The sequence below is a fragment of the Stegodyphus dumicola genome, chromosome 10 (assembly GCF_044657685.1).
Source record: "Stegodyphus dumicola isolate Sdum_Otavi_A_Nest chromosome 10, ASM4465768v1".
Classification (NCBI taxonomy): domain Eukaryota; kingdom Metazoa; phylum Arthropoda; class Arachnida; order Araneae; family Eresidae; genus Stegodyphus; species Stegodyphus dumicola.
In genome coordinates, this window is record NC_140777.1 from 137509176 (window position 1) to 137527668 (window position 18493).

The following is an 18493-nucleotide window of genomic DNA, read 5'->3' on the forward strand; positions in this document are numbered from 1 at the left end:
AAAATGTTTAATTTCTCAAAACAAAATTAAGAACATACTTTTTGACAAACCCCTTTCAGTACTCTCCAATACTTATTCCTTTTCAGCAGTATATGAATTTAGACCAAACAGAAAATATCACACTTTATGCCCTCAGACTGACACCTTTATGAAATAAAAAATTAATGTTTAATTCACAAATGAGCACTTACTATTGATAAACAATAATTCATGGCGTATAAACAAAGAATGGTAGGCTTGCATATCATCCATAATTGTTTCTGCGTAAACTTATCGAAGATTGTATTTATTATCTTTTCATGTTGCTTAAATCGATGAAAATATTTAAACTTCCTAAATAAGTTAACGTGAATCTTAATTGATTGGATATAGATTTTACTGAATTAGATGCAGTAAACCGCTGTTACTTATAATTAAAGAAATATGTGTGCACATAAAAATGAATTTGTACGTACGGAAAATAAAAGTTTTATATAGAAGTCAATAAATATTACATATTTATGGGAGAGACCCTCTGACCAGCCCCTACGGTTTCTCAGAATTGAAGCTGAAGCTTAACAGTTAGCTAGATTCAACAATACCTCTATCACCTGTGGTACTAGAGAGCTGCTGGCCTAGCTTCTACAGTACCTGTAGAACGCTTTTGCCTTTTGAAATGTCTGAAGTTTTGGTTTATTTGATTAAGGCAAAGCACTCGAGGGCTATCTTCCTAGAGAGATGCCTTCATGGAGGACTTCCTAATGAACTTTGACTCGTGTACCCGTTACATATAGGGAAAGCTACGAAAATGCCCTTGCAGCAAACCCGTTTGCAGGATTCGAACCTCGGACAGAACTAACTACCTGTGTTCAGCGACTTTACCGCTCGTCCGAAAAGCCGAAATGTCTAAAGACTCAGTTTTATTTGTGCACCTTCGTTCGCTTACTCCCCGAATAGCAGCCACTGGATGCTAACAGTTCAATCTAGGTTCATGAACCCACCAAGCGTTAACTGCATGGCGTTCGTTTCTTATGTGCAACATAAATATAATCATTTCGCTTAATACCTTCATGAAAATACTTGTTTGTCTCCCTTTCTATGTTTCATTGTTTGTCCATCTCTCTCTTTCTTTCTATCAGTTCACTAAACTCTGATAGTTCGATTGAATTATAATTCTGGCAAACGGCTTGACCGTATAAGTATTTCCGTAAACTTCGCTGTCCTCCACCAGCTGAACGGTAAAGTAGCTGAACACTGGTAGTTCGGTCCGGAGCTCGAAATTCTTGCCGAACGGGCTGGCTGCATAGGAGGTTTCGTGCTTTTCCGCATGTGTAACGTGTATACGAGCCAATTTCCATTGGAAAACCCTCCACGAAGGCATCCCCTCTCCTTAAGCAGATAGCCCTCGAGTACTTTACCGTAATTAAATAAACCAAACCGTGATTTTCTTCGTGTGTTACGTGGATAGAATCGATTTCCTTTAAAAGACCATCACGAAGTCACTTACCCTAAGTAGATAGCCCTAGCGTGCTTTGTCATAATCATAGTTCTTAAAGAATATCATCAGCATTAAAAGTGTGTTGTTCTCTTTCAGAAAATTACTTCACGATTTTTTCTGTTGTTCTGTTTCAGGAAAATAACTTCACGATTTTTTCAATCTAGAAACAAAAATTAGATTTTCTCTTTTTGACATAATCGCATCGTTTGACAGCGGTATTTGTTTTTAAGAGTATAAAGGTTAATATTGTGTTAAGTGTTCGTTTCCGGAATGTGGCAATCCGGAAATTTGCAAAAGTCAAGTCACCATGTTTCCCGAGCTTTTGTTATCAAGGAATGTTTGATAAAGGAGTCATAGGTAGATGATTCTGCATGATGATTACTCGGAGCTATTGGAGTAAAATTAAGTAATGCTTATGTGGTACTGCAATATTTAACTCTTAAATTACAAATTCCAATCTTAATTTCATATTTAGCAAAAAGTTTGGAATTCATAGTTAAATAATTTATTTCTACAAAGTCGAAGCAATTAAAGCATTGCTTTCTGATTAAAAAGCGAAAGTAAACTATTATCTATAAAATAAGAAAGGAAGGAGCCGATGTTATTTTTGCTTGAAATAAAATGCCAAATAGAATAATTATTTCTTTTGCTGTATATATAAGAACAGCAAATGACAACAGAATATAGCTAAAATATAAAACTTTCATTAAGACTTTTAATAAGCAAAATACTGAACTCTTTTGTAAAAAAAAAAAACAAAATTTGAATATTTTGCGATTGTTTAGTGTACGTAAAGGTTTCTTGTCAATTTTCAGATTTTTTTTTTCTTATATAACTAAAACTTTAAAATTTAGATTCAACTTTTAATATCAACTGATCAAAATAGTAAACAACTCAGAGTTGTTTTCTTGCTTTTTATTTTTCTGGAGACCAAATTTTGTACAAACGAAAGCCAGTTGTAGGTACGCTAGTTTTAGCGAATATAAAAGAATATGATTTAGAAAAATCAATCAAAAATTATTTAAAGGTACATTTATTTTACTCAAATTATCTTCGTAAATGGTTTCGCAAATAGAATAACACCAAGTAAGTGGAGATAACGCAAAAAAAAAATTCAAATATTGTTTTGAATGTATTTCTGTAAAATATAAATTTATACACAGGTTAATGAGTTTAATTGCATAACACTTCTTGATGGGATTACTGTGTATTCATTAGAAGCAACAGTTCATGGAAATCAGTTTTCAGCTGCTCTCAGAAATATAAAATATGCACTATATGTCTGTGCATTTATATACTGTTGTTGAAGAGCAAGAAAATAAGATTAATTAGAAAGTTCACGGACAGCAATATTCAAACTTTATTTTCAAGGGCCACTTGCAGTTTGCGGGCATGCAGCTAGCCTCTCCCTTTTCTGCACTATTATGAACATTCAATATTTTAAAATGCAGAGTTGCTCTGTTGAGTGTATTTCAGAACCAATGGTCAACAGCCACGGAATTTTAGGGGTTTCTTTATGGATTTAATTCTCGGTGATTGTGCATACCATTTATTTGAGTGTTTTCATATTTCGCATTCATAATGTAAGTGGGATTTATATACAGTACAAAGTATGTAATCCGGACGTCCATTATCCGGAATGATCTATAATCCGGACCTCAAAGCTACAAACTTTATGCGCATGCGTAAACTCAATGCGTTTACGCATGCGCGTTTAATGTATAACGGACGGTATAAGCTAGGCTAAAACTATCTAAGGCATTTCAGTTAATGTTGCAGATTGCGCTGTTCCTTAATCTTCTAATTGGATCCGGCTTATTATTTTTTGCAGACTGTTAGAACAATTTTATAAAAATTAAGCTTGAACTTTCGATTATGTCAAAAAGAGTTTCCGATTCTGGAGCTGCGAAAGGATCTACAAAGCGAAAGCATGTTTCGATGTCCATTAAACAAAAAGTGGAATTGCTGCAAAAAATGGATAAAGGCCTATCCGTCTCAAAATTCTGCGAAAAGTATGGCATTGGAAAGTCCACTGTATATGACACACAATAAAGAAACTTTTTGAATTTTTTATGGAAGCATCTTAAACAACTTACATTGAAAGAAATGTTTAATAAAGTAAACAAATAAATATTAAGTTTTTTATTTTTTATACCCTTTAGATGATAATTGTTCTTTATTTCATAAATTACGATTTCATATCTTTAATTGAATAATTTCTGCATGCCGTCTTACCAGATTTAAATTGATGATCTATAATCCAGAAAAACCCCTAATCCGGAATCGCCGATGTCCCGACGAGGCCGGATTATAGACTTTGTACTGTTACTATACGTAATAAATTTAGTTACTGTTGTTTATGGAATTTACTCAGTTTTTCTGCATTAATTAATTAATTTATTTTTACCCATTTGCTTTTTCTTTTCCATATGTTATAATTTTTATTATTCTGAAATTTCTGATGTTCATTGTCTAAAATAAATATTGTGTATTAATTATTATAATTTTATTGCTTGCTGTTCGTTTTTCATCTCTCTCTTCATTAAAATTTTGAAAATACCTTCATTCATAATTTTATTTTATTCGGGCACAGCCAAGCAAAATATTTCTTGCTTGTGCTTTTTGACTATCTTAATAGTCCTAGAATCGCAACCATAAATAATAAGCATCATAAAGAATATAGAGTTTTGTTCTCTTAGGTAGCATAAACTACGAGAACTCTACAAAGACTTAAGGAACTTTTCGCTATGTCTTGGAAATTACCACAGATCTGTATAAGATGTAAAGGCCCTTTTATTTTTTATTTAACTCCGATAAAGTGGATAGAAGGCAGGTCTTGTGCTTACAGAACCAACTAGCATTTACGGTGTAAATCAAAAAGTAAGAGAATTGAAACTAAACTTAGTTAGTTGTAAGTTAGCCCCAACGGCTACAAAGGCAGAAACTCACAAGTTGGCTCGAAAACCTATGCAACGCCACAGATATACTACTCTCAAGAGAATCAAATAGCAGCTTGGCCTTCAACAAGCGGAGCACGCTCAAATTCTGCTATCTAAAACCTTCCTTTAAATACTATCTCTATTCTATCTCATTTAAATGAGCGCGAACTAGAAATTAGCATTCTGGGAGGAAAAGGAAATTAACATAAAGTAGTTGCTTAATGAAACCAAATGTATGTTCTACTAGAGTTTTCGCATTAGTACAGTTTTGAGATTTTTAAATCAGTTTATAATAAAAATAACGAGCAAAAGTCCCTTCTTGCTAGAATATTAATTATATTTGCGTAAAAAATATGTATATAAATGGAAACCATAATGACACAATACGCGTTAAATAACGGACTAGTGAATCTCGGTGTTTGCTTGGTTTTAATTTGTTGTTTTAACTCGTCTCTCATTCTTTTGTGGCATGAAATAAAAGGTCCTGAATTATTATGCCACAGGCATTCTTCGAGTGAAGCTTAAACATCATATACTGCCTAACAATGAAAATCTGCAGTATTTGTCACCATAATACGAAGCAGTTTCAGAATGATCGTATAATCTTGGGGATACCTACTGGAAAACATGTCTTTAGAATGAACATACAGAGAACGGAAATTTAAGCTTTTTTGAAATGCAAATAATCCGAGATCAGTGAAATTGCTTACACTTCCACAAGTTTGAAACGTTAAATAAACCGATTATGCGTATAATTTGGAACTCGGAATAAATTATATAAATTAGATCTTGTTAGCATAAATCTCCTTGACTGTGAAGCTTTGTTTTCTATTATTTTTAATTTTGGTGATCTAACTACTGAAAATGTGACGTGTTTGCATATTGACATAAACACAAAAACATCTTGAATAATGTATTTGCCGTTTTTAAATTTAAATTCATTTTCTCTTGTTGAATTGTAACAGATGTAGCACAAAAATCTATTACTAAATTACATTGTCTGTTCTGTAAACAGATTGCATACAAGTTACGGCTTCAAATAATCAGGTTTGGAATATTCCATAAAATTAGTTGCGATGTCGGTATAAAATAAATGTTGTATGAAATGAGGTGGAGTCGCACACTTTTTAGAGGATTTAGCTTTGCCTTAACAATGTCTCCTTGGAATTTTCTTTTTAGCTGTAGCTATACTTTTGAAAGTATAAATTATCGTCTGCTACTTGACGATTTTGTTTTCAGAGAAAATGGTGCTTTTAAAAAAGAAATGAACGGAAGGCTATGTATGTGCTCCTTCGAAAAAAATTATTCGTATCTAGTATTAAAAAACGCTTCGAAAGACATGGGTTTTCGATATCTAATGCTACGATGGATAATATTGTCAACAAGAAAGGAAAAAAAGCGTCAAAGTAATGGCTCCAAGTGAAAAAATAGTTCCAAATACATAACAAAGGTAAAAAAACGGAATATTGGCGAAAAAACATAATGTGCATCGTCTTTCTCTACGACATATCGCCAAACGCAGAATGCGCTGCAGAATTCTTTATGGGAAACATTTATCCGGACAAAAATGGGAAAATGTTGCCCAATAGACGACTCTTGTTTGTACTTAAATGACTGGAATAAAAAGAGTTCCATTTATTATCATCAAAGAGAGAAAAAAATAACTTAAAACATGGTTCAGAGAATCTTAAGAAAGATATTGTTGCTGGTTTTTCAGATAACGTTAAATTGAAAGTAAAAAGAGAGGGAGAAGGGGAATGTTAAGATCAACTCCACATATTATCAGGAAATTATTTTATATCCAGTTTTCAAATATTAAATATCTTCCCACAGTGCCTTCAATCAGTAGAACTACACAAAGCAAGCAGCCGCATGTCACTCACAATCTATTGTTAATTTCCTGGAAAAGTGTCAAAGCCATACTCATCGCTCATATCCCTATTAAATCTCCTAAATATACCCATGGATTTTCCGCTTTTGGACTTTCAAAAAGCGGATTGTCCAAACGTCGACCTACGGACCTTCCTTGGACTTTGGAAAGCTGTTCAAGAGGAATGAGATAAAATACCTCTTCCGATACTACAAAAAAGCTTTATTTTATTGCCCTTGGAAATTACGGTGTAGAAAGACAGTGAAGAATAGGAGTTATCAAATAGAACATTTAGGGCACAAAATTTTCGGTAAACTGTTTCAGTAAGTACAATGAAAAATCGTCTAAAAATGTGCAACAGCCTCTATATACGATGGATTGTAAAACGTGTTCGTATACAGCGCGATTAAATTAGTTAATTCTTCTACCAATAATTATGTTCTTATTTGGCATTCAGACGCACTAGGTAAGAATTGGATATGGTTCCAAGTTAAATGTCCACCCTGATTAGATTTATAATAGTTTGTTTAAATTATTTCATGTATGTTTTCTGAAATGGTACTTCTTCTTCTCATATAGTGGGACATAAGGGATGCATAGTATTAATATATTATTTCCATTTTGTCTGCTTTAATTATATTAAATTTTCAACGATTCGATTTATGCCAATAAAAATCAATTTGCTTCTTTTCATTCTTTGTAATCATTAAATGCAAATAAATGTTTATTAAGTATTATCTTTAATTCTTCAAGTCAAAATTATCTTAAGCTGGCTAAGTCAAAAGGGAAATACCTCATGTCTCAAAAATAGATAAGCATCCCAAAAAAGCGTCGCGGCGTCTGTTTCTTTAAGAGTTAGACGGCTGGCGGGCAATTACTTGGCTTATCAAAACTTCACGTATCGACAGGATGCCTCTTGGCACTCGAGCAACATGTGTTCGAAAAACAATACTTGTCTACAAAAGTGGCGCCATAATAGCAACCAAGTTTCTAAACTTCTCTAAAAGAGTATTTCCTCACAGTTTGTGGGATGAAATTTATCTTATACGGTAACGGTGATTACAGCAAATTACGATGATCCGATGTTTCATCAGATGTTTATCTAATGAAACAATTAATCTTTATTTCATCTCATGGCCCATTAGGCGACTATAATTACCAGTTGTAGGTAGTAATCTATATGTTCTTGCTAAAGTCTTAACGGTATCTCATGCAAATATTTTCTTTGAAGATTTAAAGTAGTACCATGACCAAACGTAGTATACAGTACTTTATTTTTGACGACAATTTTGAAATTATTTTAATATTTAGAATGCGAGCCTTACTTAAAAATTTATGGTGTTAATATCAATACGATTTTCTTTTGTGAAACACGAGAAACAAATAAAATATAACAGCTATTAACATGATCTACTATAACGCTTTCTGCCTAATTTTAGTGGATGCCATGATTTATAATGCGAACGCCATTTAATCATTGAAAGCTCGTTGTATAAACTGTTAAGCTTCAAACACTTTTTTTTTCCTTTTGTTCTGTAGGCGCGCCATATAAAAAAGCGCTTCACGTGATAGTTATTCCGCTGAATAATGAAGAAAATGCCTCATAAGCAAACTCTCATGAAAGATGGCGGGATTCAAACGATACCCGAATAGTCAGTGAAAGCCGCCCGGGGTCCGGACCCTGCTCTCACCTGTCACCTGACCTGTTATCTGAGGGTTATATTCCCCGGGTATCGTTACAGACGAGGAGTTTGTGAAAAATAGTCACATAAAATGTTTAGTTATGTTAGGTTAGCTTAATTGATTAAGGAAAGCAACTCGAAGTCTATCCGCCTAGAGAGCGGATGCCTTCTTGAAAGATTTCATAAGACAAACTGGCTCGTATCCACAATGGAAAATCACACAAGGGGAAAGTCGCAAAAAAACGACTATGCAGCCAAGCCCGTTTGCCAGGGATTCAATACCACCTAAAAGAAAAACCAGGGAAAATTACGGTATAAGGAAGGATTTTCTATCTTATTTGTTTGAACTTCAACATCAGTTCAGCTGTTGTAAGGATTTTAAAAATAAGTAACAGATTTGCAATCGAAGCCGTAATATAGGAACCTAGTTAATTACGAAATAAAACTGTGTATGAATCAACACCACTTCTGCTCATCTCCATTATATCATCTGATGTATGATTGCAAAGCGATTTTTCTTATTCGGAAAATTCATTTGAACGTTGGTCGTTTGAGTAAAGATCGTGTTATACCTCGTGTAAGAAACTCCGATCAGCCCGTGTCCGAATTCGAGCGTGAACTATCGGGACTGCAGTTTTTTGTTCCTCGTCATTTCTGATGGTGTTGGTCAGGATCCTATGACTGCCAGGCGAATATAGAATCAATTGGTACAAAAAAGCAATATTGAATGCAGTGCAGAATCTTACTGACCCGAGCCATTCGTACCCTGAGTGAGGAGCTTGGCCTGTGTGCAGGATCCACACAGATAGTGCGACGACGTGTGCAGAAGCATGGTTTATCTGTACAACGACCATTGTTGCGGCTCCACTTGACACATCAGCAGGGACAGGCATTCCTACAGTGGTGCAACAAACGTTGACACTTGACAAAAAAATGACACTACTCCATCTCTGCGCATAACATCATGAGGACGTAGCTGTGTCCGAATACACCGAGCAGAATGGACTTCTTCCACGATATAGACGGTTTTCGAGTGCTGCTCTGGCACGTTCTTCCGATCTCTGCCTCATTGAGAATATCTGGTCATAGGCTGCCAAGAGCTTTGCACGAAGCCACTCAACAGCCACTACAATTGATGAATTCTGGCATAGAAGGAAAACCGCATGTAACGAAGTTACGTGTATCGTCATCCAAGCTCAATGCGACTCCATGCTCTGCCGGATTCCAGCCGTTGTTGCTTTCAGAGGTGGCAGCTGTATGTACTGAATTCTGCACACTGTTTACCTTCAGACTGAATCATTTTTTCCTTCTATTATATTCTATATCTACAATAAATAAGATTCTACAATTTGCTTTCCTTCCTGGCATTGCAATTTAAATGGCCAGCAGCTGTATAAGCATTCGACTAAACAACAAAAAAGTTCTATTATCACTTGGATAGATTCATCTGAGTATGAACAGTATAGATGTTTTAAATCCATAAAAAGTGGAATTTTTTATATAACTATCTTATCTTCAAAATAATATAGTTTTTATAAAGCATTATTTTCTAAAATGGGACCAAATGCTCACAATACACCATTTCAAAAAGAATGCAATGATTTTGCTTGTTATTGAGAGAAGACATTGATACAAAAGACTGTCTAACTAAGAGGGAGAGCAACAAACCAGAGATTTATTAATGGATATGACGTCCCTTACTAACTGCACTGGTTGAGACGCACAGTCTGTCGATAGTAAACACCAGATTATCTAACAGTTCTTGGGGTAAGAGTTTCCATTCTTCAAGGACCATCTGTTTCAGTTGTCTGGTGTTCTCCAGAGGGTAAGATAGTGTGCCGCTAGGTGTCACACCAAAGTTCCCCACACATGTTCAATGTGATTTCAATCAGAGGAGGACGCTGGCCATTCTGTTGATATCTTCTCTTTTCAGGAGCTCCTCCACAACATTGTGTGGCCATGCAATGCCATCCATAAAAACAAATTCGGGACGAGTGGCATCACGGAAAAGACGCATGTGAAGGAGAATAACTTCATAACAGTAAGGATCTTCGATAAGGGAACCTCTGTGGAAAATGTGGAGCTCTGTCCCTCCGCTCATCATAATACCTCTGCATACAAGCACCTCAGGACTACTCCATGGTCTTTTCCCCTGATGTTAATGGGATGAAAGCGTGCACCTACCTCTCTCCATGTCAAATGGCGCCTAGAATCATTTGTCAGACTAAATTAACTCTCATCGTTTAAGAGGACGTGTTCCATTGAGGTGTCCAGTCTTTGTGTTTTCTACACCACTGTAAAGCGTACTGCGGGTGGATTGCTTTTATCGGTATGCAGTGTTCAGGATGACAGGCGAATACACCATCTTCATGAAGTCGTCTGGCCATAATAAACCACGATATCTATCTTCCAGTTGCCTTGCGCAACTATTAAGCAATGTTACCCGCTGCCTGCTTTCAATCCCTTTTCGCTTGTAGGATGTTATATCGGTCATCAGAAACCTTGCTTTTATTCACCGACTCCCACCAACCTTTCCCTATACTGTCGTCTGGAAGACTTTAGAAGCTCGTGAAGCAACACTTTTATCTCTTTCAAACGTTTGAGCTACAGACATCAAACTACGCCCTTCCTCAAGCCTGCCAATCATTATATCACGTTGTAAAGACGCCCTGGTGTTTTCTTGAGCCACACTGCACGTATAGTCTCTTTCACTTGCAGAAGAATGCCTGGAAATGGGACTTCCTTTCTTTGTAAGTTACCGTGCGCTGCACGTCCTGACTCTTCACATTTGTGCGCCCTGCCGTAACCTTTGACATCATAATGCAGATATTGCATATGCATCACATTTCTAATGAGTTGGCTTTTTATTGTACTGATTGCAAAAAAGCCCTTTTCTGCAGTTGCGTAGTTGTATGTTGGAAAAAATTTTGTTGCTTGAATTTCATACACTTGCGTGTAATAAATATGTCTAAATATGTAATGTAAACAGAATACGAGAAGTTTATCCCAAAACAGAATTGAATGATTGGAATATTAGTTTTGGGGAAATTCATTTTTATCTCTCTCCTCATATCTGTTATATTATCGGAATATCAACATTTTCAGATGATGTTACGAAATTATAAACTTTCTTATCAAATGTCTCGAGATTACTAAAAGCAAAGCTTTTCAGCTTCTGCAAACTAAGATTGCAGTTTTTTTCTTTATAAAATAGCTTTTTACTTGAATATTTCTTTCCATCACGGGTTTTTCCATTAGTTTTTTTCAGCATGTATTAATTTAAGAAACTTCTGATTTACAGGAAAAATGTAAAATGCATGCCTAAATTAGAAAATATAAAAATGAATTGACTTGAAATTGGCAAGTCCTTTGAAATGCACTATCTAATAATATTAATGTGTGCTTTTAATGTGCTGTGCTTATCATTTAAATCAACTCTTCAAAAATACTATACACAGTGTATTTGTCCCCTCTTGTTTTTCAAGCAGAAAAATTAATATCGGTATAATATATATTTTTTAAACAAGGAAAAGGAATAAATACACTTAGTTATTTAGTCAAAGAATTATATGCAAAATTTAAAAACTCTGAAAGTAGTAAAAGGTTAAGCCTTAATTTCAATAGAGGACAATTTTGATATATCTTATTTGATATCAATATTAATTCTTATCCTCTGCAATGTATGTTCAAATGTTAATGTTGTAAAGTATTTTCTCCTTGCTTTCCGCGTGCCTTCCTGGTGTAACTGGAAACACGCTCGACTCGTATTCCGGACGTCTGGAGATCGAATCCCGGCGAGAGCATTGCGGATTTCTTTGATTTCTTGACTTTGAAAAATTCCAAATGGCGCTACAAGTTGAGCCCGTTCTAAAAGATAATGAACGATAATTCGTCACCACCAGGATCTGGTGATCGGGTCCTTAATCCTCAACTTTGGTTATAGTGTACAAGTTCCCTAGATCAACGGAATGCATGCGTAAATGAATAAACCAGACTTGGCTTTACCCCTGTAAAGATTACCTTTTGGATATACACAGACCAAGTTAGACCATTTCCATTTGCCGTTGCTGTGCCATTTGGGCAAACCGTTTCCATTTGGCATTGCTGTGCCATTTGGCGAGACCGTTTCCATTTGGCGTTGCTGTGCTGTCTCGAAGCTTTACTTCTCCTTACAGATTCTTTGTTGGAAGCACGCTCAACTCGTTTTCGGGAGGTCCTGAGTTCGAATCCCGACGGGGTCGGGTTCCTTTGATTTTCTGACTTCAAAAAAATTCTAAAAGACATATACAATGTAATTATCGTATTTTGATTTAATGCATTTAGAAAAACGGTTTCGCGAACTGTTACTTTAAAATTTTTGAAAACTTAAGCATGTATTCAATTTTGTATACTTTTATTTTAATATGATGTATTAGCGGTAGTTCCTTTTCTAATTCTAGTTCTTCTGTATTTCACAATTCCGTTTCATGTTTGTGATTTCGGTTGAGTATTGTAATTGATACTTTACTTTTAATGCGGTGCTTCAACAAACTTTACCTTTGTTAAATCCTGTTATTGGACATTTACACTACAAAATTTCCAATAACGGATTTATTTCTCATAGAAGTTACTTTTCCTCTGACTTCTTCTGGTAGGATCAAACAGTTTTCCTTAAAATTTGATTTAAAAATTAAACTAGGCATATTTGAATTCTTACTGCGCTTGAGATAAGTGCAAAACATTTTGTAGCGAAAAAATTGCAGAGATGTTTTATAGCATGTTTTTTGATTTATCTAAATAATTGTATTTTTTACAGGTATATACACCGACAGATTTCGAAAGGTGTTCTGTTGATCATATAGTCGGCGACTATCAAGTGCAGCTTGCGCTCTGGGATACATCAGGTATGACATTTTACTTTTTTACTAATTTTCTAATCTTTACCTTTTTACACTGTTTGACAATAATATGCTTGCAGAAATCAGCTATAGAGGGGAAAATTGATTAATGAAAATATGAGGAAAAAATTCATTAAGAATTACAGTATTCAAACTTCCAGCGCATAAATTTTCTGCCAAATAGTTCAGTTATAACAAGTCTTGGTATTATTCCCTTTTAAGGACCGTAAAAAATCTCCAAACTACTGTTGATGCCAGTGCTGCCAAAAATAATTGCGGCAACCCTAACGCAAGAAAGAAGTATAATATTAAATAACTATCTAAATATTATTGTTTTAATTTAGATGAAAGGTTAATTTCATATAATACTTTTTTATTATTATAATTTATATAAAAAAGGCTAAACATAACTGAATGGATTCCTGCATCGCTATTTCGCTACCGAGTTATCGCTGAAGCATAATTTCATCTCGTTGGTCGTTTAAACATAATTTTCTATAATGAATGATGCCTTTTCTTAGAAAAAATTCTATTGCAGACTTTTCGTCATGGGCAATTTCCAAATTGTTAAATCCATAGGATATCAAAAAGGATTTAAAATTTAAAAAAAAAAAAAAAAAAAAAAAAAAAAAAAAAAAGGATTTAAAAATTAAACTAGTATGTCAGTGGCGTCTTAAGAAATATAGAACTATCTAAACTTACGCAATTTAAAATCAGCGCTTACGTTAGATTTGGCGCGCTGTTCAATGGGTACGTTTTGCTAGATTTGGCGCTTTTACACATACATTTTCGCTGCAGTTCTTTTACGGTCTTCAAAACGGAGTAGTACCCAAGTCTTAGAGACTAGTATTTCCCTTAGCTATACTTTCATGATTTACTTTCTAAGAAGAATCAAGCGCATTCCACATGGAAAATTTTCCCATCTGTGGCTGAGTGGAGGAGACAGCTGAATATTAAGATTTAAGTTAAAATCTTGGCGAATCGGCTGGTTGTGTGGGAATTTTTGTGGTTTTCCAAATGGGTAACATGAATATGAGCACATTCCTGTTCAAAAATCCTCCTTGAAAGAATCTAATGTCGATAGTTCCTTTCGCTTTGCCATAGTCAAATAATCCATGATTCATTCCTTCGTAGCCAGAACTAGTAGATGTCAGGCATTAGAATAAGCAGTGTTAATTAATATCATGCATTGCTCTACTGAATTGATCGACGAATGATAGCTAAAGAGAATCCAAGTATTACTGTTTGCTAACAGCCAAATGCTAATTTTTTTTTTTTTTTTTTTTTTTTTTTTTTTTTTTTTTTTTTTTTTTTAATTTTGCGTAATTGGGTTGTATGGCGACGTATCGATTCGTAGAGATTTTGAAGTCGCGGAGGAGGAAATCCATATGGGCTGAGTCAATCAGTAAATACTTAGTATGTTTTTTTCAAATACAGATGTGCAGTGAAAAATTTCAGATGGTTTAGTTTTCAATTCAGCTAAGGATTAAAATAAGGATTGTTCTGTGGAATATGGTAAAACACACAAGGTCTATCTAAGAGAAAGGTTGTGTTTGTGAAGGAGTTTTAATGGGAAACCGGGTCACATTCTTTTTAAACACCAGCGAAAAACTCATTTGGCACAGCCTGTTTGCTAAGAATTCGAATATGGAAGGAATTAATAAACGACCTTATCCACTTGGACAGTGATGGGCTTTCAAAAGAATTAAAAGTCACCTGTTTTTATATTTATCTGTTAAGATTACATGTAATATTAATTTCACTTTAATCTTTTACATGAAATAGGTTTAGAATTCCCCCCCCCCCCCGAAAAAAAAAGAAAAGAAACTGTCGGTTGGCAAAATGGGCTTTTGAGTTCTACCGAACGAGATCTGCCTGCAAGTAAAAAGATTGTTTCTACTTGCAGGCAAATAAACTTTAAAAAAGTAATGATAACTGCTTAGGAATATTCGGTATGCCTGTTTACATTTGTCCAAACATGCAGGATAAACGACAAAACTGTTTATCATTTCGCTGATTGTCAGTCACTGTTTAATATGTAGTTATATTTCCTCTTATGTACTGAATTTTTTGTAATGAATCCTGGATACTGATCCTCAAATAAAAAGTGTCAAGCACTGGAAAATACCTTCAACACCAAAAGTTGCTGATTACCTACGAGGAATATTGTTTTCAAAAATATATATTGGAGAGTACGAAATTACGAAGTAAAATTTATCAAAAGCTTGATGTGGTTCTCGATTCATACTCTTCTAAAATTTCAGCACGAATTGCGTTCAGCTCTGAAGGTGTGTTTCTTTTGAAATGCAATCTTAGATCTGCTTATCTATTTTCTCAAATAATGCAGCATCCTGTGCAGAGTGTAAACATATCTATTTTACGCAGGCAAGCGTCCCTTATCCCCTTCCTTAAACAGAGCCCTGTCGCTGAACTCTGGTAGTTCGACCTGGTTTCGATTCCAGGTGAACGGTCAGTTGCATAGCAGTTTTCGTGTTTTTCTCCATTTCTCCATTGGATAAAAGCCAGTTTCCCTTAGAAAGCCCTCTACGTGAGCATCCCTCCCTTTAGGTAGATAACTCTAATATGCATTGTCATAATTAATAAACTAGATCAAATCCCTTCCTTAGAGTGGACTTTAATCTGTGGATGAATTTCGGTTGTTCCTTTTCGAAGTGACACCAGCTGATATAGTTTACATACCGAGATATTTTTTTAAAATACTTTAATTTGCTTTTTTATGCCATTTGAGCTGAGAACCTAAAGAGATCAAGTGAACAATGATAGTTCTATCCCGGTTCGAAACCCTACAAACGGGCTCTCTACGTACGTGGCTTTTCCAGTGTGTAACATGGATATGAGCGAGTTTTCCTTAAAAGATCCTCCACGAAGGGAACCCCTTCCCATAGGCAGGTAACCCTAGAGTAGCTTTGCTTAATCTATTAACCTAATCAATTGAATTTAAACTATAAAATTCAACTCAACCGCAATATCTTAAATAATTTTAAAAGAGTACATCTTTAGAATTTCCAATACGCAGTCTCGCGCACTGGAGATAATTTTTTTTCCCCGTACAGTGTTGCCATTCCTCGCTTTGAAATGGTTGAACTTCTTAATCAAAAATTCATAAATGCTTTACAAAATATGAAATCGATAATAAAACAAATTCCAAATTCGAGCTTTCAGATGCCCATATTCGGGTGGAGATGTACGTTATTCAGAATTTGATGTCTCTAAGTACCATTGTTTTATTACAATGCAAGAAACATGCATACATTTATGCAGATTCTTCATTATTTAATTTCTTTAAATATAACACAGGGCAATAATATTTGGTGACAACAATTTGAAAAGTGAAACGGATATTTAAAGCTTTCGATGCAAAATGCCAACACTAAATTAATAGCCCTTTGGGATAATTATAGAATAAAAAATTTTAAAAAGTTGAAAAATTATGATTAAATGATAAATTAAACTCACTTTTAACATGGGAGAATAAATATTAATTAATTACGTTATTCAAAATTGGATGTCTTTAGGTGCCGTTGTTTTATATCACATACATACATTTATGCAGATGCATCATTTGTTTAATTTATTTAAATATAATACAGGGCGATAATATTTGGTAACAACAATTTGAAAAGTGAAACGTCATAAAACGCCAAAACGAAATTAATAGCCCCTCTGGGCTAACGGTCTTTGGGCTAAAAATAAAAACAAAAGAAAGCAAAACATTCAAATGAACTTCGTATACCACGCTGTAGCTGAAAAATCTCAGAGTTAGAAATCTTACACATCGCGATCGTCTTATCACTCTCTCTTCCAAAACTGCTATTTTATGAAATGTATTACTGAGCACCCTACCTACAGACTTCCCATTCTAGTCTTAGTAATATATAAGGGACATAAAACATTATGACTGGTGCTGCTTACAAGCAAACATCCAAGCATAGAGCAGCTATGCAAGAATCGGCAGACTCACCCATCTCTAATGTGAGTACCAATATTTAACTTTCAGTTAATAAGACAGTTTATTTAATTAGATTATCCAAACTATAGTTGAATTATTAGAAACGAATACAAATTTTCTTCTATGAACTTATTTAATATATGAACTTATTTAATAAAATGATTTTTAATGGGTTGAATTTGAAAAGTATAAGTACAGTCTGTCTATCATAAGAAAACCTCTCGCCAGTTAGTCTACATCTGTCTGTTGCCGTAGAAACAAGCCTTGACCCATTTTCCGTAGGGGTGCTTTGAAGACGAATAGCTCTTTTCCCCTCAGCCAACAGTCACCAAACACAAAATAACAATAAAGCAACCCTCGGCTCGCCCTTATTTGAAATATACTAGCCCTGTTGCTATAGCGACCGCCACCCGCCAGACACTGTGACGGGACCTGTTCTTCTCGTAGACAGACAGTATATTGGTCGTAACGTATGCTAAAAAATTGCTTTTGTAAGCAACAAGATGGCCCACAGAATATTATAATTTATAAAAGTGGTCTCCACTTGTTAAAAGTCTGAGAAACGGGGATAATTTATATAGGTGAGGATTATGAGATTTTCTGATGGGTGAAGGGACATTTGAAGTCAAAATTGGCCGAATTGATGATGTTTACATTGTTTTAAAGCTATGCTATGCATTTGCTATGTAGTAATTTATATATTATCTGAACTTTCTCGCTGTTCAAAAAACCGCATGAAATTTCAATCTACATATCATATTCTTTTAATTGTCATTTAAAATGTCTTAAATTTCTTGCCGATCATGTAGAATTCTTTCATGTGTAGGAGATGAAAGGTAATTCAAAATGCATATGTCACAGAATGACCAACGATAAGAATGAGCAAGTCTATGTAATTTACGTTATAAAACTTTTCCAAAATGATCAAACGTTATTTACTTTTTAAGCATCCGTCATTAAAAGTTTTTAAAATTCCTTTTCAGGTTAGTTAAAGAAAAGGAAATTTAAAACTCCTTGCTTCGTTAATTTTAAGTGCATTCTTCCGTTTGCGATCATTTCCACGTGATTCTTGGGAAGTAATTTTTTTAAAACAAATGCTTCATGTATCATCGCGTTCCTTTCATCCTTGGTAACTGTACCAGAAATAGCATCTAGAGTTTCGAATATTGAGCATAAAAACTGAAAGCTGTGCAGCTTCAAGAAAATGGCTTTGCCTAAGTTGAACTGACAAGTAAGTATGTGAGATATGCTGAAGCGTATCATATTCAGATACTAGAACTCGCTGTCGACCGATTACGCATGCGCCATTTCATTTCTTCAGGCTTTTTTTTTTTAAAACTTTTTTTTAAAGTTGTTGTCGCGATCTTGACGTTATTTTTCTGCCGCTGTCGTCCATAAAAAATACCAGATTAGATTGCCATGTGGTAATTTTAAAACCATCGAGTAACTTTATTTAGTCCTGACATATAATAATTCCTTATTGTATGTTAAGTTTTATTTATTTTAATTAACTAGTTATTTTATGTTACGCATCTTTACTGTGACTTCAACTTTTCTGTTTTCCCACCAGAACGCAAATTTTAGTTCACGTATATTTAAATGAGCTAGAAACAAGATAGTATTTAAAGGGTTTAAACCGCAGAGCTGGCTTCCGCCCCGAATATATCTGGGTATACCC

The 18493-nt window shown here is 34.7% G+C and overlaps 1 protein-coding gene across 3 annotated transcripts in view; it reads left to right on the forward strand.

Moving 5' to 3' along the window:
- The window catches only part of LOC118190917 (rho-related GTP-binding protein RhoA-A-like), a 98933-nt gene that overhangs the window by 45071 nt on the left and 35369 nt on the right, over positions 1-18493 (forward strand). For all 3 annotated transcript variants that reach the window (XM_035361709.2, XM_035361710.2, XM_035361711.2), the window contains one exon: positions 12764-12851. In XM_035361709.2, the coding sequence (XP_035217600.1) occupies positions 12764-12851 (88 nt within the window). The remainder of the gene's footprint in view (positions 1-12763; positions 12852-18493) is intronic.